Raw genomic sequence first — 25,892 nt, 5'->3', positions numbered from 1 at the left:
TAGTCTGCTTCTGCCCAAATTCTGTTTTTAATTAGTCAAATCGTTAAAAGGACCAGAGCAAGCAAGGTGATAGATCCAAACCTGTGTATCAGAAGCAGATAGTGCAATGTCAGGAAAAGAAAGAAGCCCATGTGTGGCCATTGTTATCAGACACATTGGATTATCGAGGGAACGATTTGAAGCACAAGGCGATCGCTGCTGAAAATGAAATCGCTCTTTTTGAGTGTATCTGTCCTTTGCGCTATCAGCAGCTCCTGGACTATCTCTCCTGCACCGTCAGATCCTCCACCGCGTGCATGCCGGCTGACATAATAAGCAGTGATATGCTGATTGCCACTCAGGTTCGCCGACGTTTAATTGTGCATTAGAGGGAGAGGTGGCCTCGGACAATGTTGCCTTGATGAGAAATTGACATTTTGTGACCTGCTCTGGGCGACCACTCTGGATGCCTGATAAGATGCTCAGTTGTTTTTAAGGAGAGCCACTATTCTTCCCTCAAACACTTCTCTCCTCCTGTTTGACCCACTTGATGAGTATAGATTTCACAGCGGCCCCCCTTTTCAGCGCTCAAACTATGAGAGGTTCAAAACGATACCAGCCCTTATAGACAAAGGATAACCTTGCTCTTTCAATGTATTGATTCTTTATTAACTAGGTGGCTTAATGCAATGAAATGAGGGATTTGAATGAGCCCCATTTGGGCTGCTTTGAATAAAAAGCTTGCACTGTTTATGAATGACTACAATGAACCTTTGAAGCACCACAGATGCAGGGTATGCTGATACAGAGACCAGTAGGAATATGTCACAATGTCAGAGTGCTGTGCTGAAAGAATATGACTATAAAGAGCAGTTTTCATCTTTTATGGATGTTACACTTTTCCACAGGTTTCAAACAGTTATCTCTATGGCAAAGTCTAAACACTACAACTTACAGACGTATCACAGGTTTGTCCTCAGCAGTGTTTACTGTCTTTTTCTTTGTCCTGATTGTCAGTTTGTCTGCCAGCCAAACTGCACTTTGAACTGAAGGAAGTCCACAGTTGAGGAGCTATTGTGTTTTTACTGAAAATTTTAATAAAACATCACTTATTCATTTCTGTTTCCATTCCAAATGTTGACATTTTTAAATTTTTCTTCCCTGTAAACACATGTAAGCTATGTGGCAGAGTCATAAGTGGTGAGTAAAAATGACTTCTATACATTCTACAAAACAGAAAAAAATACAACCACAAATGGAGTGTTTTTTTTAGCTCCAAGGTTGTCCCTCATGCACATTAGTCTCTATTGGATCTTAACAACTATCATATGGGTCACAAACAATTTATTTGACAATACAACCAACAAAGTTTTCTCCAAAAATGGTCTGTATAGATAATTTAAAATCAATATAAAAATAAACAATGAAGTTTGACTTCCCCTTTAAAAAAATGGACAGAGAGTCTTGACGGAGTAACACAAATTTTTTGAGGATACACATGAAATATATGCACATTGCATTTCATCAAATACAAAAAGAAAAAGAAATGAAGGCAACAGTTCTTGGCTGAATTATCTGTGCTGCATCACTATATTAAGGGCATGACGATTAATACATACATAATGAAAAGCAATATACAAAATTTCAGAGATAAATACATTATTTATAGTTGATATGTTACAAAATTTCCCTCAGTGAGCGCAAGTGTGTGTTTGAACAGAAGATGACAATGAACAACTATACTCCTACATTCTCAATGGGTTTTCATTTTTTTTTTTAAATGTTTTTTTTTGTTGATCTAAAAGAACATGAAAAAGACAGATGTATAAATATTTAGCACAAGTTTGGCAATATCACAATAGTCTACAATTTTTTTAACCACATAGAAAACACATAAGGGAGTTGGAGCTAGAAGGGAGAGACTGCTCCTCATCAACAAGAAACAGACTTCACAGTAGCCTAGGAATGCATTAATATACAGTGCTAGCAAAAAAGTTGAAAAACATGGCAAAACACACTTGCTTTAAAAGGAAGCTCTAGACATGGAAGTTCATCATATTCTTCAACAGAGCAGTGTTTTGTACACGTCAGTGTCCTTGTTGAATCAAAGAGGATTTTTTTTTTTTTACTTTTGAAGATGATTTCTAGCTACAATAAATTACAAAATTTAAGTTAAAATGCAGGAATGAAACATGGTACAACCTTCCCCGCCCAGCCCCGCCCTGTTTTTACTCCTATTTGTTGTACTTTAATGATCAATTTTTCTACATTTATATATCTCATATATTTTCCAGTTGAAATTGTCTTGGCCCCTGTGTATTTTTCTCACACATAAAAATACAAAAAAGTCACATTATAAAGACACACAACTGTTGTGAATCTATTAAAAGAGAGTTGAAACAGAAAAAACAATTTCTGAAGTTCGTTGGCAAATGTACTGTACATCAGTGTTTTAACTTTACAACCAGATGGTGAGTCCACAGAGTCCCTTCCAGTATCAGAGTATGTGGTTGATTGGACGAGTCCAAGGCCGAAGCACTACCCGACAGGTATACAAAATAAACCCTTCATCATCCCGTGTCCTCTTCAAGGGTGGTAAATGTGTGTGTGAGTGTGTGTGTGTGTGGGGGGGGGGGGGGAGGGGGAGAGGGTGCATAAACAAACAAAAAAAAAAAAAATCTCCCACAGAAAAAAAAATGTTCCACATGAAATCCTTTTTTTCTGCAGGGTTTTAAAAGTCATTTAAAAGAAAAATCTTTCTTTTCTTTTTTTCTTCATGTTTACAAAACAGAACAAGTGGTAGGTACTATACATTACACCAGCTTTTTGGCTGTGTGCTGAGGGAGGGAGGTGGGGGGGGGGGGGGGGTCGTCCTGTGAAGTGTGTAGACTGGTGCTTGAGATGATGAAAGTGCATTTACATTGGAGGGACAACCAGGCCGGACATCGCTGCAGAAAAACAGAAAGAGGAGAGAAGAGATTAGTTTTTGGGCTAACACAGGTATAGATATTAAAATGAAAATTTACAATTATAATTGAATGTGTGCATGCATATGTCTGGGTGCTGTGTGTGTGTGTGTGTGTGTGTGTGTGTATGTGAGCCTAGCCATCTGACACTGCACAAGTGCGTGAATGTAAGCCTTAATGTGCCTGTTTGCGTATGTGCCTGTGAGTGTTTGCCGTGTCCGCCGGCCTGCTGCTGCACGCCCTCCTAACGGGGGGGGGGGGGGGGGGAGTTTGAAAACCTCCCTCCTGCTCTGACATTTCAGCCCCCAGCATGCCAGTCTCGCTATGTGTGATATTTCTCCTGGCGTTGGGGTAATGGCAAACAGCGGCCCAGACTCCCCAGAGATGCGGCCGTGGTGAAGGCAGAGCAACAACACGGTCACTTCCCACAATGCTACAGTATAAGACACTCCTCAGACCCCCCCCCCCCCCCCCCCCCACACACACACACCCTCACCCCACCCCACTCTGATCCTTTCTAACGCCTCCTCTCCTCCCCTTGTCTCTTTCTCCTCCACTGTACAGCTGCATTAGTCCTACATTTCCCCGAGTCGTGCCTCGTGTCATTATCTAAGAGAGATTAGGCAAGATCAAAGGTAGCTTCCCTTATTTTACCAAGACCATCTGCTTAGGATATCATTAGCAACTGTACCTCACCCAGAGAGTTTATATATTCAGTATTTTCACACGTTTTAACAATTAGGCGACTAGTGAAGTGCTGGGATGATATATTATTATATTGCTCTGAGTATATTTGTAGAGTCATGCTTGAAATGCTTTTAAGTTTGCCAGCGCAGATGATGGCAAGGCATTGCTCATTAATTTCTGCACAACATGTATTAATAAGTATGAACGTGTAGCAAGATGAACTTTAATTTCCCACTTCATTAAGCCCAATGTTATTAATCTTGGGGCACACACTACGGCTAAGCTTGTTTTCAAAGCAATCATGTTGGTCATGACACATGCACAAAACCTAATAAACATAATTACTAAAACAATTCTGGGAAGGGTCTTTTCCTGCGACATCGGAGGGGATCATTTGTATGAGAGGGCAACAAGGATGCGCATAAGAGCGCGCGTGTGTGTTTGCATGTTCCTATACTGTACTTGCATATGAGTGTGAGGTGTTCTGTTTGTGTGTGTGTGTGTGCTTGTGTGAGTGTGTGTGTGTGTGTGTGTGAACTGAAAGGTGTAAATTGGCCTGTCAAAATGCATATATTTGTAATGATTAATCCCTCACCAAACCGGACAGAGGCCTGAGCAGCGGTATCTGACCAGTAGTCCGTAGGGAAGGGATGAGGGGGTGAGGGGGGCTCACCTTGCAGTCCGTTGCCGTTGGCGCTGGTGCAGGAGGGGGGTGGGGAGGCCTGGGGTCGGACCACAGGGGCGAAGGCGCTCTTTTGTTTAACTGTGGAGACGATAGGGAGGCAGAAGGGAAGGGAAGGAAAGGAGGGAGGGAGAGAGTGAAAACGTGCTGTGAGTAGTGCTCAAGAGGGAGAGGGCAGTTAAGGTAAGGCGAGGATAGTATTACTGCCAGGGGGGATACACGATCAGCACTCACAGGCCCCTACCATCAACATCTTGTCCAGTTGAACAAATACAGGTGGCATATGGTGAAGAATACACGTAAAAAAAAAGAATATTTCTCCTACTCTGAGCTTCACGTGTGTGCTCTCCAAAGTACTAAAACCCAAACAAGCTCCCTGTGAATGAATAGTAATATATTATCACCATCAATAAAGTTATAACCCTGTCAGAGGTGATTCATAGAAGTGAAAACGAATGTGGGAGCTGGAATTAAATCAGCGGCAGCTTAGTGCTACTACGGTGTAGCGATAGTGGCAAGCTACTCACTTCCATATGGGGAGTTGGCAGAGGATCCGTTGAGGAACCCAGGGGAGCTTGGCACTCCCAGGTTCATACCGGCGTTGCCGTAGCCATTCATGCTGTTGCTGACGGTGTTGTAGCTCGACTGCTGCGGGGTGCTGCTGGAGATGTAGCCCCGGGGGGACACGCTGCTGGTGTTCCGGCTGTAACCCACTAAAAAACACGGGAGGGAGAAGGAAAGGGAAACTCATTCATTTCTTTCTCTGTAGTACAGTGCTTACTGATGTTTTCTGATGATAGTAAATGAGAATGACATTTTTTTTTTTTGTTACAGCAATCAAATCGTTTCATACGAGCACAAACTGCACATGCCAGTTTAATAAGAAATAAATTGCTTAGACTTCTTTCTGCCTGTAATGTCCGTGCAATTTAAGCAGTTTAACAGTCTTCAACAACAACATTTCTATCTGTGCCTTGATTCTAATGATTAAAAAAAAATGGAATTTAACTACTTTTATGTTTCTGAAACCCTCCCCCAAGGACCCCCCCCCCCACACACACACACACACACACAAGTCCCTGGATCCCACTTTTTTTTTTTTTTGTGTGCACCATACCCTAAATCACATACCTTGGTCATTCCCTTGTGACTCAGACACATTGACTGCTAGCTGGCTGCTGAAGGAGTTGACTCCCATCATGCCGTGGGAGGCTGTGTTAGCGAGCGAGGGGATCTGGTTGTGGTTGCGGGGAACGCTGTACAGGGCCTCGGCGATGTCAGCTGCCCTCTTCAGAATGATCTCCTGAGAAGCGCAGAGAAGGCAGAGGTTTTGTTATCTATGTGTTTTTTTATAGCTGTATGTTTTCCCTTTTTTTTTTTTTTGTTGCTTTGATGCATAGTTCATGGCTATATGGTGAGCGCATGTTGCCTACATAGCTCCAGATATAGTGGCTGAAAATACCCTTTGGTGATCCTAACAGTAAATTTTCAATGGTTTTCTTATTTAGCCGAGGTTTTAGCGTGCTGAAGCAGCTGTGTCCATACAGACCTGATTGTTGTGGGGCATTCCATACAGGGCTTCAACGAGATCAGCCGCCCTCTTCAGCAACACCTCCTGATGAAGAAAACAGAAAGTGTAAATGTTAAGAGCCAAACAGATTATGTTTGAGACCCCAGTGGTCCACACTGTAACAAACAATATCCAAAGCAACATCACCCAGCAGGCTCGTGCAGAGCCTCGGAAATGTTTACATATTCAAGCGCTAAATAAAAGCCGGCCTGATTTAAGAGGCACAGGCGCTGCTTTTATACAGCACCACCACTTTGCTCCTTCCAACCATGCAGAGCAGTGAATAATGTTCCCTATCTTAATTAAACTGGCATAGTCCTTTAAAAACAACACCTCACCCCTGATTCTGGGCTCCACGTTTGCTCTGGAGTTCAGCACTGCGTCCCCTCTCTTCAGAACAATAAAGTGAATTAGCTCTGGGTTAATCTAGTTCTGTTGTAATGACATTAAGGAATTTTTCAATTAACCTCTTTGACTGGCTGTTGCAAAGGACTTCACAAATGACTTCCCATCCAGCAAGAGCTGGGTGCTTGTGCCTTGGGGACACGGATGCTCAGGATGTGGTCTTATCCATGTCTGCATGCTTGCCCCCGCTTGACAATGCGGATTAGCTGTGTTGCTTTGGCTCTTAACACTGAAAATGAGTTGGCCCCAGATCCTGTTTCCCCCCACTCTGTTTTGGGCTTTGAGCAAGGTGGGGTTTGGCCCGTTTGTGTGTCTTTATCTGCTCTTTGAATTCAGCACTTACAATTAAATCCCTCTCAAGCAACCAGGCTGCTCTCTTTGTTTTCCATAATACAGAAGGCAATATGCTCAATGAAAACCCTCTTCTCCTTTTAGAGTGCATCTAATCTGACAAAGGCAAGTTGCAGACGTGGCTGCTGCGTGTGTTTTTAAAATGCTCGCTTGTTGTCACCTGCTGTAGAGCAGAGATTTGTCGACTGTGCTGTTAGAACTCTGGTTAAAAGCAATGCAAATCTGTCACCAGAAACATCTCAGATGGTGCTTGTTTTCTTCCCACATTCGCTGTGTTTTCTTTTGCGGGCCTTGGTAATTTGTCTGAAGTGTTCCATCACTTGGCAATAGCAGTGTGGGATTAAGACGGCAGCTGCCGTAAATGAATGTAAACACAGCCTTCGCGCCTTCAAACAGCGGCCTCCAAGACTTGGCCTGCATTTCCAAGGCACAGCGTATGTAGTGTGTACGGAGTGTGTGTATGGGCCCTTTCATCCAGAGGAGCATATCTAGCACACTCCTTGATTTATCAAGATGAATCACTGTAGAAGCCACTTCCAGCGTGTGCCATGCTCTCTTATAGAAACATATCGCTTAATCCACCCCAAGTTACCGGATGGGTGGCTCTTAGAATGGGCATTTACCTCTGAAATTGGTGTGTATGCTCAACGTTGCATGCATCTAGTTTGCATACAAATAAAGAATTATGGTTGTCGTGAGGCAGGTAGACTAAATGAGAGGACCAGCTGTCTTGATGTGTTCTCATCAGGCAGAACAGATTTCTCTCTCTCTCGCTGAGTGAGATAAAGTGGCTTTCTTTCTTTTTGTCTGCAGTTAATAATTACCAATAATCTATTCTATCATATTTCAAGATCTCCTACATGGCTCTCAATTTTAAACAACAATTAAAGCAATTAAGACTGTCGCGTTCACAAGCCATGTTTCATTCTCTGTAAAACGTCCTCTCCCTCCTTGTCCATATGGTACTTTGCAGCAGTGACATAAGGACAGCTTGGAAAAAGGAGGAGAGGAAACGATATTGCCTCTCATCCTTAATCTGTCGTTTACCGCGTGGTGTCTTAACTAACCGAGCTGACTCGCAAGGCTATGCTTAAGTGGCAACCTAGTCATATCGGCGAATGATGAGAAGTGCTGCACCCAATCAAGGAAGAAGTTTGTTTTCTTCTGACGAGACGCTTTCATGCGTATCAGCTCACGCTGTGAATACGATTAACACGGAATAGTGTTCTGAGGGCATTTCCATGTAAATCTCAATACTACTCCAGCATAAGTGTAATTGGCTTTCTTGTCATGGAGACATATCAGAACACACCATGTTAAATTGAAACAATTAAAGGCCTCAAATGATTTCTGTTGTTCTGTGACAAACGCGTGACAGATTTCTGCTTTTGTTCGCCTTGCTTTGCATAAAGGTCTCGTGTTCAACAACTGCTTAAACGGGGCCGCTGCGATGACAGATCACCCAAGATTTAGAGGCTGTTTTGCGTTATCGCCGAGAAAAATGAGAGGAAGCCATAACAAATGATGTGTTATAAGAAATATCTAACAATGAGCAGACGTGCTCTGAAACAGCCCCGATGTGATTCTTCAAGCACTAGATTAACATGGATGTTGTATTTATATTATCACAGTTAATAAAAGAGGGCCTAGGTTATGTAGCTTGGAGTGCTAATGCCATTATAAAACTGTAAGGCAATTACTCTGTTAGCTCTAGCCTGAGGTAATGAATGCATTTAGAAGCATAGGGCCATTAGATGAAGGTACTTCAAAGAGCACAGGAAGAGAGATTCATTTAAATACATGGGTAATTGCTTGACATGAACACATTTGTAATATTTTCTCCTTGTGGATTACACAAAGAATTGGAAAAGAATGGGCTTATGCTCATTTTGGGAGGAAAGAAAAGAATCAAAAGCAATCAGCTTAATAATAAAACAATATTGAGTTTCCACTTTTAATTTCATAATGAATCTAATTTGTTACAGAAGAGAGAAATTGAGTGTGATATAATGTGATATCCAGTCTATTTGTCCATTACTGCCAGAGGGCACAAAATGGTATTATAAATTGTCTTTTTTATATTATGAATAGAAAATTGTTTTATAACAAGATCTTAAAAAGGAGGGTGAATTCCAAAGTCTCTGTTCACTTAACGCGATGCCCGCAAACCAATCTCCTTTCTCATCACTTGACTGCTCACACTTATTACTTTCATATTCACCCTGGACTTTGCATTGAATTTTTATATCTCTACTCCTCCCACAGGGTCAGACTGTCATCTACGATGTTGTCTTAGAATTACGAGGTAAACTTCAATCAGAGGCAGCTTCCCCCCTTTTTTCTCTGTGTAGCAACAATATTAGCGTGCATCCCTTGCTATCCATGAGCACTCCCATATTGGCTTTCTGTCTCCTTACAATTACCACGTGTCTTACTGGTCCCAGGGAGAAGGCTGGTGGAAATCAATATAGCGCAGTAATATTATCAACTGGAGGGTGAAGTCATGGGGGGGGGGGGGGGGGGGTATAGAGGCGGTGAGTGGGCCTGGTGTCGATTTGCCTTTCTGCTAATGCACACCGTGCGTCCTCCAGCTTTATCTTCTTTTTATAGAGTCTCCCTACCCTCACCTGCACCCTGTAATGGCTGTTCTCTATATGCCGTTTTCTGTTCTCATTCCAAATGTACATGCCAGCCGCAGCCCGCCGCCGGCTGTTTTATTGGGAATGTGCTTTTGACCCCGAGAGCTGACCCTCAGATGGCAGGCTTAACAATGACGAATCACTCGGTGGGATCATTTACATGCCCCCTGAACCCCATATTTGGGTCCATTAGAGAGCAAATCAAATATTTATGTTGTTTATTGGAAGTGCAGGGTTTCATCTCACTCTGTGATTGTTTCATGCAAAGGGCTGGGAGACCGTGCTATATTAAGTATACGCACAGCCAGGAAACTAATCTTGGGTTCAGTGTCAAAATCTGTCTCCCAACCAAACAGCGACTTTGTATTCAAGGAAAGGAGTGAGGTTTCTGTGTAATAAAGCCGTGTTGAACATTGCTGCGCTCTTCTTTGAAAAGACACTGTGGCTTTATAAAATTGAAACGGTGTAGCTAGTTTGGTCAGTGAAGCCTGCGGAGATAGAGAAAGCCATGTGGATATTAAAGGTAAGTGTACTTTACCTTTTGGTCCGCGTTTACAGTTGAAATTAGAGCAACATTTCATGTCTAGGTGTTGTTTCCTGTCTCCACAGGGACCAGGTCTAATTGAAACACTTCATATACTGAAGCAGGGACTAGCTGTGATGTTCCATTTCTCCACATTGCCTTGGTCAAACGTCTGTAGCTACCACACAGTCTGGTCTTTATTAAATTGTCCGTTGGACGTTAATGATATTGCTGTGTTGCATGCTGGGATTTAATAGATAAGGTCTTTAAAGGTTTTACGGTATTATTAAAACTCCAAGGTGGCCACCGCTTTACTGCATGCCGAGGGCTTTTGAATGGACTAATCAGTCATATTATTACACTTGACACATCTGGAACGTCAGTCACCAAAATTGTTACTGGCAGGGTAGCAATTAGTGAAAACACACAGATAGATTTTATCAATAGGAAATGGGAAGAATAAAAGAATCAAAGGGAATGAAAAGAGTTAAAGAATCAAAGAGTTTCTGCAGAGGGAGGGAAAAAAAAAAAAAAAAAGCTTAGTTTTCAATATGGCAGCCTATTCATGTGTCACACCAGTGTGACTAAAACTGATGTGGCTTTCAACTCCTTCACCCAGGTTCAAAAGAAAACAATAAGAAAGCCAAAGCATAATAACATGCAGTCTTTGTCTATTAGCTGCAGTAAGACTAGGGGGTTTACGGCACAGGGTTCTGTAAACAAAAGATTAAACCAAATCGAGCTGCAGAAAATGAAAGGAAAACATGAGTGGGGTAATGAGGGTGCAGACGTCGTTTCTGACCAGATTACCATCTCCACAGACTACTGGAGAGGAAAACGCCTGATTGAGCTATTTTACCACACAGAGAGTTTACGCCTCTCTCCACACACAAAAACCAATACCATTACCACGCTGGTTAGAGGGTAAGCCACATATGTGAGGCAAAGCTGTCACGGTTTGGGGTCACAGTGCGCTGCCTTGATGCTAATGTTTTGTTTATTCGTCACATTCAGAGCATTAAGGCATTAAAAGACAGACAGCTCTGTCTCACTGCTGTTTGGTGGGGTTTTTTTTTACTTTACTGCAGAGGCTCTTTACTGACCTTTGGTAACCTCTCAGGGTCGCCGGGATGTCTGGGGATGACCTTCTGCAGCCTCTGGAAACCATAGTCGATGGTTGGCTCATTCAGGGCTGAAACAAAAACAGAGGGAAGATGGAAATTAGAGCTATTCCAGAGCTAATTTTACCAAAGACAGGAAGAAACTAATTGAGAAATCTGTTGGAATTTACAGAACAAAAGTCATTTCGGGAATGCCTAATTTCAAAGAAACCTCAGGGGTGAGGCGATGTTTTATGAAACATCATCAACTCCGAGGTGGCAAGGGACGGAAAATGACACAGGCTCCTCTGACACTTGTGTCACCGAGTGTTATTCCATTAACAGCGGTGATGACCTACATCAGCCTGAGAATCCTTCACAGGGACCCTCCCCCTTTTTATCTGCCCAAGAATATTGACTACAGCAAACTACATAGCGGGGGCCTTTTAATCTAACAGAGCCTTAATAATCTGTGAAAGGCTGTCCACACATTGATCTAGTGTAAGTTGCTGTCATTTTACCCCTTCTGCACCAACTGTACTGCAACAGTGGGCCTGTGAAATACGGCGGCAGATCCCATGGAGCCATTAATCTCTCCCACCCCTCAAATAGTAATCTGGGGCATGAGGCATATTGGGCGATGAATCAGAGGCACAAAGTAAATGAATCATAACCCAGACTTTGGTGAGAGCAGGGTCGTTTTATGTCTGACAGTCCTAATGGGTAATTGAAGGCTTCCTTACAGCTCCGCCTGATTCTAAACAATCATGTGTACACTCACAGGCAGGACAAGGGAAAAAAAAAAAGGGAGGGAGGGCAGGGGAGAGGGGAAGGGGTGGAAGGGAGGAGAGCGGCGTAAAGGGGGAAGGAACGACTTAATAGAGAACATCACTTCTCAATGTAGATATCATTTTCAGGAGAGTAACTCCGGCGAGCAAGGCGCTTCATAAATCAATGGCTTTCTATGGAGACTAATAAGAGCTGCCTGCCTCTATTCATTGTTCAGCCTGTAATTTGGCCCATCACTCATTACTCAGCATGTAATTTCAGCATTAACACCGCACAGCTCGCTGAACCTGCCGAACACCACAGAATGTGAATGCAAGTGAACGTCACCCCCCTTAAACACACACACAGTGCACAGTGCACACACACACAGGCAGGCAGCGGGCCTACTGAAGCACAAACCTCGGAGTCACTGCAAGGAAAACGAGCATTTATGTTTCTCACTCTTTTCTTTTGTTCCCTCTCATCTTCCATACACATGCAAGCATGCTCTCACACACACCCACACACACACACACACACACACACACGCATACTGTACCTACTCACGCATACATACAGCAAGCCTTGTACTGACACATGCACCACTTCTTCCAAAACCTGTATACAGTAATTGCCAGCTCAAGCGTGATCCAATGGAGCAATTATGTGTTCAAGCATGGACAATGCAGGGTGCTAATCGATAGCAAGGATCTAGCTTGCAAATCCTGTGGCAAATGGGGTACACCTGAATAAACCCCACGCCACACAAACATACACTGCTGGAAATCTGATTTGACATGTCATCATGCGTCCCCCAAATGACAAAGGTCTACTTGGCTATGTGGGGGAACGCCATCTTCTCCTTAATAAAGGATTGATCTGCCGTATTGATCGTACATGACAAGGCTGTAGCGAGGAATTTGCCCCCTTTCTTTTGTTATTTCCACCCCCTTTCTTATCTATGCACTCTGGCAGTCCCATACATGTGTATATGTGTACACACAGGAGCATGCATATGTGTCAGTGGATGTGTGTGGGTGTGCACGTGCCCGGTTGAGAGGGTGTGTGTGTGCACTGCACGGAAGCCCTGCCAGACCCCGCTGCTCAGTGTGATGTAAATTGTGTATGTGTAAAAAGCACTCCATAATCAGGCCATCCATCATCAGAGGCTGTCAGTGGGCTCTCTCAGGGTGATACATCACGCTCTCCTGTCCTCTGCCTCAGCTGGGGCCTGCGCAACCCGCCAGGCATGCTGGGAACACAGCCGGAGAGACGTACAGTACAGGACGAGACCTAAGGTTGGGAGAGGTGTTCTGTCTGATGTGGCTTTCCAATGATAATGATGCCCTACTGCAAATGCAGACCTAAGAAATATAAGGAATACGGTCTGGAGGGTAGGATATCCTGTACCCTTAAAAAAGAGGTATTAAAAGCCTACGTAGGGAGAATTTTAAATGTCTCAAACAGCACCACCCTTCCACTTAAACTCGTCTTGGTATGGGTTTAACACATGGCTCAGTGTTGTGCAGCGGCAGTCCGAGCGCCAAGCATGATCTCCGCATGTCGACATGTCGCCATCTCATCTATCATGGAGATGATCTTTGTAACAACCCCAGCGTAATGAAATTGGTGACACAGTCCGCCATCTGCTATTGATTTCATGCAAATGCTTTTGACAGCTGATGGAGACTTGCATTAGCGCTAAACGGTGCTGTCAGTTGATGAGTTGACAGTTTTGTAGTCGTAGCATGTACACTGGGTGCAGACAGACACAGACAATGTCAATAATCCTGTAAGAGCTGCTGATGATATATACTGAGCACTTATATTCAATCTGGACAATAAATGCGTTATGTGTGAGTCCATCTTGTTGCTCCGCACATTTTTTTTCTCCGCGGCAAAGATTTCCTTTCATCTGCTGAGCTTTCACAAGAATCATTGGGGCTGCTCTTTGTACATTTTCTTTCACCACACATGTTGACAGAAGCCTTATCCCCTCTCTACATCCCCCTTCTTTTTCTCCCTCACATCTTCATTCCGTGTCTTTTTTAATCCCGGCACAACATTTTGCTCCAACTTTACACTCTGTTGTTAACTTCACTCTGGCCTACAGCAGGCAAATCTGCTGTGCCCTTGCATGACTCCACGCATGCCAAAATTAGTTTGGCCCTCTTCGTGCTTCCAACATAATATAGTGAAAGAGAGATGGGGAAGGTGGGGGGGGGGGGGGGGGGGGGGGGGGGGGGGGATTAGGTAGGGGAAGAACCCATCTTTTACCCCCCTCTTCTGTACAGATTCAGCAAGGAAACATGAAACCCTCCACACACATCCCATAAATCCTGTTCTGGGTGGGGAGTCTAGCCGAGGGGAGGAGGGACCCAAGGAAGGTGGCGGTGGAGGGACTCAGGAGGGAGGTATGATAGGGGCCGGTGTGTTTGTGTTTGTGTGTGTGTGTGTGTTGGGGGGGTGCGGGGGGTCGCTGGCACGTTCCAGTCACGCCCGCTTCCCGGCTCGCGGCCAATCAATACCACTTTCCTGTTTTAGAGTCGGGTAATTATGAGGTGGAGAGATTGTGTGACCCCTCACCCCTGCTGCATTACTCGCCTGATATTAAGATAAATTGCCTGATTTTGGGTAAACATATGCTGCAATTCAAACTGTCAGCACTGGTTTGCTCAGGGATAATTTGTATTGATCTCCTGGCTTCTTCCCCATTTTGCTTACTGACCTCACGGATAATTAGAGAAAAAGAGACACGGGGAGGTAAGGCAGGGCTTGCATTTGAATACTTTGCAGAAGCGATGAAGAGCACATGGGATAGGGAGGGGAAGGGAGGGGGGGGACATTATGGACTAATAGAATTTTCATTTGCTTTCATTTTCTTTCCAGATTTAGACAACTTGCACGTTTTGTTCAATTACAACTCTAATATCTTTTCCCTTGCTTGTGCTGCACATAGAAAGATGTAATTGTTCATAAATATGTCGCCTTGGTTTCATTTCAGAGATAATGAGAGTTTAACCAAAGCAAACATCAAATTCAACAGCTGATAAGCAAAAGAATTGTTGCCATATTTGACTCAAAAGAACAGCTTTCTCTCCTCCCTTTTCGTGGAGGGTTTTTTTTTCAAATATTCAGTAATTTTTTTCACACTCTAGAGACCGAATGATCATGTTTCAGAATATGAACAAATGGAATGCATGACTCGGTGTGCAGCTGTGACCATATCATTTCCAATTTTGAATATCACACATGCGCATGAGCATCCATGGCAGGGCTTCAGTGGAATTTCTTCTGCCTGGAATGTGCACTTCCCCAATCTCATTCTGATCTGACGCCTTAATCTGCCTTGTCCTTTCATGCTACAGACACATTATTATTTTTTTCGGAGGGCTTCTTTAGCTGCCTTGGCTAGCCACTCCACTTAAAATGTAGAGTGGATAGCGTGTTACATGGCATTTGAGTGTGGTCTGTTGCTCCTTCTCCATGTTCTCTGGAAATAGGACACGAGTAAACGCTCCACAGGAACAGTGTAACATGGCCGACGTTGGCAGCCAGAAGTGCTTACATGGCAATACAGAGCATAGGGCCCTCGGTCTATATAGAAGTGGATTGAACACAAGTATTGACTTACAGTATGGGAGTATAAACATGGGGAAATGTTTGAGCAAAGCAGTAAATTTAAGGGAAATTGTTCCTTGTTAAGTCTGTGAGCCTGAATGGAAGCTCGCACAGAGTACTAGCATTCCTGCCAGCCATTACAGCTTATTACGATAACTCTATCTTTCCAGGAGATAAAAACCTAGCCTTGTTGCCATTTGCCAGCTATTACTTTCGCTAATTATACTTAACTGCTTCGAGCTTATCTCCACTCCTCCTACACCATTGAGCAGTTATTTTTTTCTTTCCCCTTAACACAAATTAGAGGTGGAGTGGGAGTTGGAAAAGGGGGGAGACAGATAAACAGTGCAGGCAGAAGTTCATTCAAGTGTTATTGCGTTTGTGACTTGTCAAAGTGAAGCCTTCTCGGCACCTGGAGTCCGTTAGATGGAGGCAGTCCAGAGCGGCGTCAGAAACACGCAATGACCTCGTCTCGCTGACTCTAGCAGAGAAGGAGTGGAAATCTTGTCTGAGTTACTAAAGAGTTAAACCTGGGTACTGAGAATATGTAGAGAGTCCGATTTTGAGAAGTCATGCTCCTGCTCCAAAATTAAAGATATGTCCCAGTTTAAAGAAGGTAGAAAACACACATGCAGGTGTAGAGTCCATCTTGTAAAAAACAAACCAAGCCAAATTGGAATTTTCACAGCAAACCCACGCAAAGCAAACCTCATCTGTTTTACCACTGACCATATCATCTCCATCCACTGCAGCCAGTTACCACTGAGTGATTCCATCTCCAGCAGTCTCAAGATGAACAGGAAATTAAAATTTCAAAGATCTGCAGTTAGGATAAATCAATGGAGACAGATCAATGTTCATTGAAATTTCATGAACTTTGAGCCAATACAGATGAAAAAAAAGCCTTGACAGTTACAGTCTCCAGCAGATATTGCTCCTGCAACAGATAAAATGTAATTAACACGGTTAAAAGGGAGCAATGTTACAGATTGCACATCCATAATTTCTGACTCCCTTCATATCGGCTGTATTATTAGAAAGGGCCACAGACACCTGTTCAATCCTCTTAGATGACAACTCAAGTATGTGTGCCACTTCTCTAAGGACACCGGCGGACTTTCACACATTACTGGCCAACAGAAATCAAATGGGTTCCCTTCACAGCTGATTGCAAGCGCAAATTAATATTGTAAAATGAAGATCAATACATGGACGGGGCACAGATCGATGACGGCTAAATTACGGCCGCGTTTTCCCCCTCATTCAAGATGAGTTGTGTTTTCCTCTCAAAGTCAATACCGAGCTGCCTCCCTCATTCATTTCTCAATAAACTTGCCGATGAATTTCAATCAAAATGCAGCAGTGGAGGAGAAGGGGGGGTGGAGTTCTTTTAAAGCCCGTTGGGTGTGGATCATACTGAAAATGGGGCAAGAAGAGGAGGTAGAGAAAGGAGGAGGAGGAGGAGGAGGAGGGGCAAGATCCTCGTCTATCAAGAGCCCCCCCCCCCCCTCCCTGCCTCCCTCCGTCTATCTTTCCCGTGGCAGAGGACTGATGCTGTGACTTAGTGAGGACAATCCATTTTAAGAGCCATTACAAAACAGACCTCTAACGATACCGTGGGACAAAAAGTGGGTCCAATTAAAATTAAATCAATGAATACCATCCTTACTGGGAAGAAAAAAACACACAGCCCATACTTTCATTTTTCTCATGAAAGATACCCACAATGCATTTCACGGAGCGATGTAATGGGGAGAAAATACATGCTCTAACTGCAAGTGCTCATTTCAATCAATTTCCCGGAGCTGGATTTCACAGGTCACTTGCTGATAACACGCTGTGGAATAATGCCACAGTGTGCCTCTCAAAGCCTACCTGACAAGCTGCCTGACAGTGGGGGAGTGCGAGCACGTGTCACGTCAGCCCTCTAATTGGACACAAGGACCTTCCTCCGTGGAACCTTGTCGCGCTCCACATAAAGCTCACAAGGCCTTCAAACTGGGCCCGTCTAACTTGGCAACCAGTGTCGGCTACGTTTCCTGCGGAGCTAGTGCTAAATACCAGGGTTGTAATGAGACAGGCAGGTATGGGGATATGGCGAGTGGATAACACGCCTTGACACATGCTAAAACTGTTGTGCCAACTGGTTACAGCCCACTTGACTGTGGCGATGACATTTATAAATGCCTGATTCATCCTAACTCGCAGCAGTTCGTACTTCAGAGGGATCTTTTTCTTTGAAATCAGCAGAAAAAAATTAAGAATAGTCCTGACTTTGAAAAATGTTTTTCCCTTGAAGTGGATTCAGACGTTGTGAATTAAAAGTATTTTTTGTCGAGCATTCGTTTCCAAGCGAGGATATTTTCATCAACAGAAACTAGCAAAGTCAGAAAAAAGTTTCAGAAACTAAAAGGCTGATAACAAACTGAAACTGCAATGTGTGTTTAGAAAACTTAAAACAATACAATTAAAGAGAAAGTGTCTTTAGTTGTGGTTTCTCAATGACTGTGTTTCTGTTGTTGCGTCCAGCAGATTTTGTTCTGTTCAATGACACAGGCACACAGATTTTGAATGATTTTTTTAGTAAGAAGTTTTAGGTTTTTTATTACGCCCTTTCAGGTCCTGACAGGTTTTTCACATTACAAAAAAAAAAAACCTACAATAAAACAAATAAAAACTAAACTGAAACTTAGCTGTTTTCAAAAACATAAAAAAATAAACGAGCAAAACAGCTTTAAAAACTAGTTAAACTAAATCAAAAAAGAAAACGATTGAAAATGAAAAACTATTGCAACCTTGTTTCCGAGTCATCCTCCAAATACAATCTGTTTACATACCTCCCTGAATGCCTTTGATTATAGCATATCTTTGCTGTAGGCCACACCCCATCGCTGACCAACCAAATGCCAAACCCAACCCTGAAGGACAGGAAATGAAAAGGAAGCGCTCCATCTGATCAACTTCTGAGTCTGCGACTTCAAAGTTTCGGCATGGGTGGAGGAAAAGAGACGTAAGGATAGACCCGAGTCACTAGCTGAACAGCACAGGGCCCGGTCTGATGTGGACAGATAAAGACGTCTGTGTTTGTTTATTTTTTTTAAATATTTAAGCGGGGAGGGTTGAGACTGCATGACATTATGTTCCTCTTTCGAGGAGTGGAGCCGGAAGAGGGGAGGGGATATCACTATTTATATCTCTGCTGGTATTGGCTTCTATTCTACATGCATATTAAGACGTATAAATGATGTATGTTTATAAAGCTTTAACTAAAAAGACACCCTTCTTCAGCATCATGAACATCTTCCTTTCCAGCCCTCACAGGCCTGACATTTCTTGATCTCCACCAGTATTGAGTGAAGCCCACATGACCCCTTTGTCCTTATGTTGATGAATGACTGCCTCATACCCATTTTGTCAGATTTTGGTGCAGTGGAGTCGATAGCGTCACCTTGACGAGGAAAGTTTGTGATCCATCAGCCCTCAAGGCTGTCTGGCCCTCAACTAAAGCCTGGCAAGAGCAGCTTCACTGTATGGGGCATCCACTCGGTCCAAAATCCTTCACCCAGTGTGCTGCGATCTTGTGAGGTCGAACGGATGGCTCTTATTACTGCCGCTTTACAGTAAGGGGGGAGGGGGGGGGAAGGGAAAAAAAACACTTGACTTGTACTAATAGCTGTGAAGCCATGCCGGTCACCAAAGGTCTGAAGACGAAGCACCCTGTCAGTGCCCAGCTTGGGAAATTAGCAAATAATGTTCCCTTCCCCCTGACAAATGTGTGACAGCTCGCCTTCGCCAATCATTCTCTCCTAACGTTATGATGCATGTCCTGGATCCCCACTGGAGGATACAGGCGAAGTTTACTGACCCTCAATTTACCCATGACAAATGGGGTCCCGGTAAATGTGCGTTTTCTGGGGCGCGGAAGGGGTTCATTTTAAGCAATCCTGGTTATGTGGATGTCACTGATTAGGATAAATAGTGGCTGAGTGTGTTAGGACTGCTTGCAGAACCGTATTACCAAGGGCCTGCATGGCTGCCCCTGGAGGGGAGCTCTCATGGAAACTTGGCCAAGATAGAAAAGCAAAAGCTCTGATGCAATTAGGAGCTTAAATTGGATAAACTGTATGCTCAAAGTTTTTATTTATGATTTACTCTTTTATACAGTGCTGCAACCATGCAGTAAAAAGGTTACGGTGCTGCAAATGAGGCTGAAAATTGAGATTCTTTTTTTTTTCTGCGTAAGAAATATCTGATTAAACTAGAATGTTCTGTTTGCAGTGCTTAATAAAGTAGAAAGTATAATAAAGTATTGACCTCAGGTACAGCCCAGGACTTTCTCCTTTTGATTTTCTACAACCTTGCTGACAGTCGGACCAATGGATAACCGATACATGGATTATGCGGAGGACAAGCCGGCCAGCTCCAAGGGACAACATTTTGTCAGAAGGTAAAAGGCATAGACTGTAAAAAGCGGAAATAAGCAACATGTCAGTCCTTTAAAAATGTGCCAATTAAAACACAGATATACGCTCCTTGAGGCAGTAAGGAAATACAGCCCACTAAAGTTTTATATAGTATGTCTGTTTGTCTCATTAGTGTTTTAAACATTCAATAGTCAATGCCAACAGGATTATTTGACATCTACTACAGGGTGCTCTCTCTCTCTCTGAGAATGGATTGTGAGTTTTGGAGCGGTTCCAGGGTGCTAACCCGAGTGAGGACGTGTCCCCTCTGCTGTTCGACTTGGCTGCAGTCTCCTCTGTGTTGACTCTTGGTAATTTGTGATAATTTCTTAAATGGAGCGAGTTAAATCTCCACAATTAGGGTGGTGGTGCAAGAAGAGTCAACATGAAAAAGTCTAAAAAGGCACTCCTCTCAAGCCGCGCTATCAAGTCACGCTTGAAGCCACTCGCTTTGATAACTAGACCTTTGATATTCACATGTTGCTCTCCAATATGACACCGGAATATGCTGCGCCACTTGGACAGCACTGTGTCACTACGTGCTCCCCTTCTTTTCAGCGAGTGTAATAGCTATTGTAACTCCAGGTCATTTCAAACCTATTTGCTCGTGTAGTGCAATTTTTTTTTCAAGTGGAAGGGAAAGCTACGATTTGGAATGAACTCTTCCACTATTAAATACATGATCCACTCTCCTGCACTCAATGAATCAGCCCCATTCGCTTTTTAATGTCTTAGAGAAGTAGCTAACATCCTTTCACCTGGCAATTACTGTACATATGGAGCCAGTGATACTTCATTCTGCCGTTATGCATTCTCCTCTCCTTAACGGTTTCATTCTCTCGAGCGTCAACCCCTCGTACAATCAGGGTGAGCCACACGGGGAATAGCCAAGCGAGAGGAGCCGGACCTGTCTATTGGTGACTTTCTCTTTTAATTCAGCGCACTAATCAATTGTACCACCGTTGCCTCTAGGGGTAATTGTATCTTTATACTAACTGGAAGTGAGTAGGAACCAAGGGAAGACAGAGAGGAAGAATAGGGGGGAGGAAATCAACAAAGATAGAGAGAGGGGGACACGTTTCCCCAGTAAAACCTGATGGTAATCATCCCAATCCGCTTAGCCTCTGTGACTAATGGGGTCTGTTCTTAAGGGACCTGGCACTTTCACCAGGGTGCTATAGAAGCCATTAATGTCTTAACTTATACACTTTCTCGGGGCTGTGCAGTAACACATGTACACACACACACACACACACACACACACACACACAGTCTCTCTCTCACAAACAGACACATCCACATTTACGCAGCCACACACTACACTCCTGTTTCATTATCCTGGTGCCTTGTTGGCCTCTGCTCCGCTCCTGCTAGGGAGGTTAAATGCAGGAGAGCTGGGCCAGACTGCACGGTTGGAGGAGAAGGGGACGGATGGCTGGGGGGGGTGGTAGTGGGGTTGGTGGTTTGGGGGAGAAAAAGAGAGGGGTGAGGGGTGGGGGGGGTTTGATGAGAAACAGCTGCCCCAGGATCGAGGGGTCTGGATGAAGGGGGGGGGGGGGGGGGCCCACTTTGCAATTCTGCTGCGCTCAAGGCCAGAGCTGTGCTGCTGGAGGCCTCTGGGTGCTGTGTGTATGTGGAGGGGGGGGGGGGTGCTTTGACGCCCCCCTCTTCGTTTCATTCTGCCCATCAGAGTTAGAACAGACAGAGGCTTCCAGGTCAGACAGGCTCTGACCCCCGCAACCTCTGTCTCCTCACCAATGATGACAGATAAGACCACCACTTCCTTCTGTTAGCCAAGATAATCAGATCCCTTACTTATAGTGTCACACACTTTCTCTCTCCCGCTCCCCCCTCATTCACACCCCTCTCATGTCTTTGCACACTTTCTCTCCTTTGAATTCATACACAGATCACAAAAGAAATCACTTCAGACACGCTCGTGCACTTAACCTGGATATTGCCTTTCAAATCTGATTCATAAAAAATGAAACCACATTTTGCCTGACAAAATCAGCGAATTAGCAGAGAGCATTATCCGTCTCACAACAGGGTGGACATAAAGAGAACTGGCAGAATGAGTTATCCCGACAGCTTGACTTTAACACAGCTTGGCAGCGCCCTTGTACGATGGCAGGTCAGAGGGGGATCGAGTTGCACTCGTAGGTGCCCCCGCCACGAAAACACCTTTTTCACTAGCTAGTGCAGGTCTCACACATTTTTAACATTCAGCCAGCAAGGCCCAGGTTAGTTTGTTATTAGCGCCTGGACTCGGGGGTTGAGGGCTCCATCCAGAGAGAGGGAGAAGAGAGGGGAGGTGGGGAGTCAGAGGAGAAGCCTGTAGGAGGAGAGGAAGAGTTTTGACTCACCAGTGTAGACAAATCTCCCCGGGGCACCTTTGCAGAACTGCTTGGACTTGTAGGACAGCGTGACTTCCACAACACCCGGGATGTGTCGAGGTGGAGTCTGGACGCGGATGGCGTGGGGCGTTATCAGCTGCATAGCACAGGAAAAGAAAATAAATAATGAGCCCATAAGAATGCAAAGCTGCCAAACAGTTTTTTCAAAGATTTAATAGTAAGAAGAAAAAAAAGATGTCCTCATTGTAATACCATTTATATAAATCTAAAAAGGTCTGACACTGATACCGATACAGATTCTACTTCTCGGTATACAGATAGTGGTAACTGTACTGGGACTGGTACCAGTATAAGTATTGGCCTTAAATGCAAAATCAGAACGCAAATCAATCCAATCATCAGATACAAAAACTGTGATGTAATTGAACAAATTTAATTGGCTAGATTTCTAACACTTAAACAGATTTATTTTTTTGTCAAATCTGCAAGAATATCCATCCCACCTCACTCCATACGAGCATGGTGCCGAACACGACTTGTAGGCCATCAAAGAAGTTGTCCCCTATGATGATGACAGTGGCTCCTCCAGTGGTCCATCCCTCACTTGGGCTGATAGCCTTGATGCACGGGGTGGCTGCTTATCCAAGACAAAGAGAAAGAGCAAATTCAGCACCCAAGCTTCAACTAGCCAAGCCCGTGTCTCTTTTCACAGCAAAGACACATCACTGTATCACCTCTATGTTCAGCCCTGCATGTCTCTCTCTCTCTCTCTCTCACTCTCTCTCACAAAGACATATCATGGAAATTGCCCCCTGGAAAAAAAAAATGATGGATTTGTCCTTTAAGGCATGAGAATCAAAATCATTTATCAGCGCGCCGGAGTGGTGTAGTTAAGCAGACCCTTCAAATGGTCCACTTCACAAAGGCTAAACGCCGAGCTCGCCAGGAAAATGATTTGATGGAGCAAATTATGTGTCAGGGCAAATGTAGCTATCAGAATTGATTAAGCATGCAGCCGGCATGTACAGTAAAATTTCAAAGTTGAACACATCTTAAATGAGTCAAGAATACAGGATGTTAAAGTGGAAATGACAAGCGAAAGCTTTGCTGGTTCATGTTCTTTCATGATGTTTGTTCTGCATATGCCGTACAGTGCAGACACACTGAGTGTGGTATCAGGTTTCATAACGCGAAATGCACTCATGAATTATTCAGATTGTGTTTTTTTTTTTTCTTCCTGTTTGTGATCGATTCAATCCATTTCATATTGTTTATTACAATGCTTTTCATCTGGCATGACTTCTGCGACGTCGCTCTGCCATTCATCAACAGTCGGGGTTGTTATTATAATCTAATTTGAGTGATCTGGTGCCTCACATTCACTGTCATTTGATGCATTACCTTAATATGGTTTTCGGCGCAACACCGTGTTTACAACAGAAATAGCATGACAGCTAGCCATAAAGTAGCGATTTCAAATTTAATCTATTTCCATCAATATCTTTTAATACACTATGAATCGTGCATGTTTTTCCTACTCCTCAAAATGTGAGCAACTATTTCCGCAACTTCCATTTTTTTCTCTACAAGCTCAGTTCTGCACCTCTATTATCCTTTCCCTGCAGTAAGTAAATCACAGGCGGCCATTGTTGTATGGATCACCTCAGACAAGACATCTCCCTTTGTTTGCTTTGCTGTTGGGTCTGTTCAGGTCATGTTTGCTCTCTCTCGCTGCCCATAAAGTGCACACACACACACAGCAGTACTACAGGGAATCTGACTTTAACAGGCGCTGTTGACTTCATGCTAATCACCTCGTACAGATTTTCATTTGTGAGGCCTGGAGGAGTGACATTTGCTTTCCTTAATTGCGAAGCGGAGCGTCTGAAAGAGGACCAACCCTCCATGGGCATGCTGGGCCCCCTCTAAGGGCCTGACCTTCATCAGTGCGGACGATTACAGCAAATAATTCACCCTTCAAAATTACTGTAAACAAATTGACTTTGGGGATGAGAGAGAGAGAGAGAGAGGAGGGGGGCCAGGAAGGAGGAGGAGGAGGAGGAGGAGGAGGACGAGGCAAAAAGAGGGCCCTGATGGTGACGGGGACTGTTGGGGGGCAGCTGCAGCCTGAAACCTACGACAGGCATACACAAAACACACACTCACACAAAACACACACTCACACAAACACACACGCACCACCTCGGAAATCCCAGCGCCCCCTCCCACGCGCAGAAGGACCCATGGAGAGGTAGCGACTGAGGCCCTAAGCCGTCCACCCTTCTGCCTAAAAAATTTGCATATGTCTCAATGCACAGACAGAGAGGGGAGCATGTGCTGAATGGGGACCGTGGCGAAGTGGATTACACAGTCAGCGCAGGCGATCTGATGACAGACATGCACAATGCCCCCCTCAGCAGATGATCGGCATCATGAGGAGTGGACGGATGAGGATGCAAAGAGTCGGCCTGCGGCTTAGAGTGTTGCATCACTAAGTCTTTGCAAACTTTGGCCTACAGCGGAGGGAAATTTAACTTTGAATTCGTTTGTCATGGCTCGTCTTTTCCCTATTTTGTTTTAGCTGAATTGTTGCCATATCTGTTTAGTTTGTGTGTTTGAGTTTATTTCAACATCCACTTTGCTGTCAAATGACCTCCTGGCAGCCGATCTGTGATCCATCCTAATCTTTTCCCTCTCCGCTTAGGGTTAGCCGTGGACGACGTCAAAACTGATCCGAGATCTGAGCAGAGGAGGTCCCAGCTCTAGTATTGTGACACTCAAACAGGTCTGATGTGGCCCCGAGAAGCCGTCCTTTGTTCTGCCTGCTGAAATGTGTTGTAATTGTGCTGTGGGATGTCCAGATGGTCGGTTGATAGTGCAGCTGATGGGATTATACCTTTTACCTCTCCCTGGGCCATCTGTTCCCTTTGACTCTCCCTCTCTCGCTTTCTCTCTCTCCTTCTGCCTCTCACTCACTCTTAACCTCTCTCTCTCGTACTCTTTCTCTTTTCCTCCTCTCCTTTTTTCTCCCCCTTTCCTTCTCTTTCTCCGTTTTTCTTCCTCTTAGGCCCAGCAGTCTGGATTCACTTGTCTTTATTGCATAAACCCTAACAGCATTACAGCCACTTGGCATGCAAATGAGGCAGGCGCTGCAGGCTCTATGCTGAGTCTCCTATATTGTCTGGGGCTCTATAATGGTGGAACTGAGCTGAGGAACGTGTGTGTGTGTGTGTGTTATTTCTGCGCTGTTCATGTGTGTCTGTATGTGTGTGTGTGTGGGTGGGGGGGGGGGGAGGTGATGCTGCTGGGTGTGTGTGAAAGACTGGGCTATTTGTGAGCATGTTTATGCACCTTTGAGCCTGAATCCATACATGTTTGAGTGACAGGCAGCCACAAAGCACAATTGTGTCTGAATGCATAATATGCTTGTTGTGTGACAGTACACACAAGTGAACAAAAATGTCACATGGTGAGATTCAGTCTGTCATCCATGGGCTATCCCACGCCTGCGCCAACAGGGGGCAGCACCTCTTGATCAATGCAAGGCAGTCGGTGCAAGTGCAGAGGGATGCCTCTCTGTTTCACTCACATGTCTGAGGCTTCTCGCCCAGTGAACTCAAAAAGAAGAAGAATGTGTTGCTAATTTAAAGCACGCTGTCTGTCTGCCTGCTAGTTGTCAGCGCACGATGGAGGACGTAGCTTGAATTACATTTTATGACCCGCTTTCCCTTTATCTTACGTGTCACATCTCTGTTTGTTAAAGGTGACAAACAAAGCGAGC

The 25,892-nt window shown here is 44.3% G+C and overlaps 1 protein-coding gene across 6 annotated transcripts in view; it reads right to left on the bottom strand.

The window, feature by feature from the left end:
• Positions 1–848: 848 nt before the first annotated feature.
• The window catches only part of LOC132975417 (transcription factor COE3), a 68,879-nt gene continuing 43,835 nt past the window's right edge, over positions 849–25,892 (bottom strand). For 2 of the 6 annotated variants that reach the window (XM_061039939.1, XM_061039940.1), the window contains exons 9-16: positions 22,615–22,748; positions 22,121–22,247; positions 10,906–10,994; positions 5,864–5,929; positions 5,446–5,617; positions 4,842–5,027; positions 4,228–4,395; positions 849–2,927 (exon numbers count right to left, since the gene is read on the bottom strand). In XM_061039939.1, the coding sequence (XP_060895922.1) occupies positions 2,896–2,927; positions 4,228–4,395; positions 4,842–5,027; positions 5,446–5,617; positions 5,864–5,929; positions 10,906–10,994; positions 22,121–22,247; positions 22,615–22,748 (974 nt within the window). In that variant the 3' untranslated portion in view covers positions 849–2,895. The remainder of the gene's footprint in view (positions 2,928–4,227; positions 4,396–4,841; positions 5,028–5,445; positions 5,618–5,863; positions 5,930–10,905; positions 10,995–22,120; positions 22,248–22,614; positions 22,749–25,892) is intronic. The other 4 variants (XM_061039942.1, XM_061039943.1, XM_061039941.1 and 1 more) reach the window with 3 other exon arrangements.

Source organism: Labrus mixtus, chromosome 6, assembly GCF_963584025.1.
Source record: "Labrus mixtus chromosome 6, fLabMix1.1, whole genome shotgun sequence".
Lineage (NCBI taxonomy): Eukaryota > Metazoa > Chordata > Actinopteri > Labriformes > Labridae > Labrus > Labrus mixtus.
Note: the sequence above shows the minus strand (reverse complement) of the source record. Positions and strands in the feature narration are given on the sequence as shown.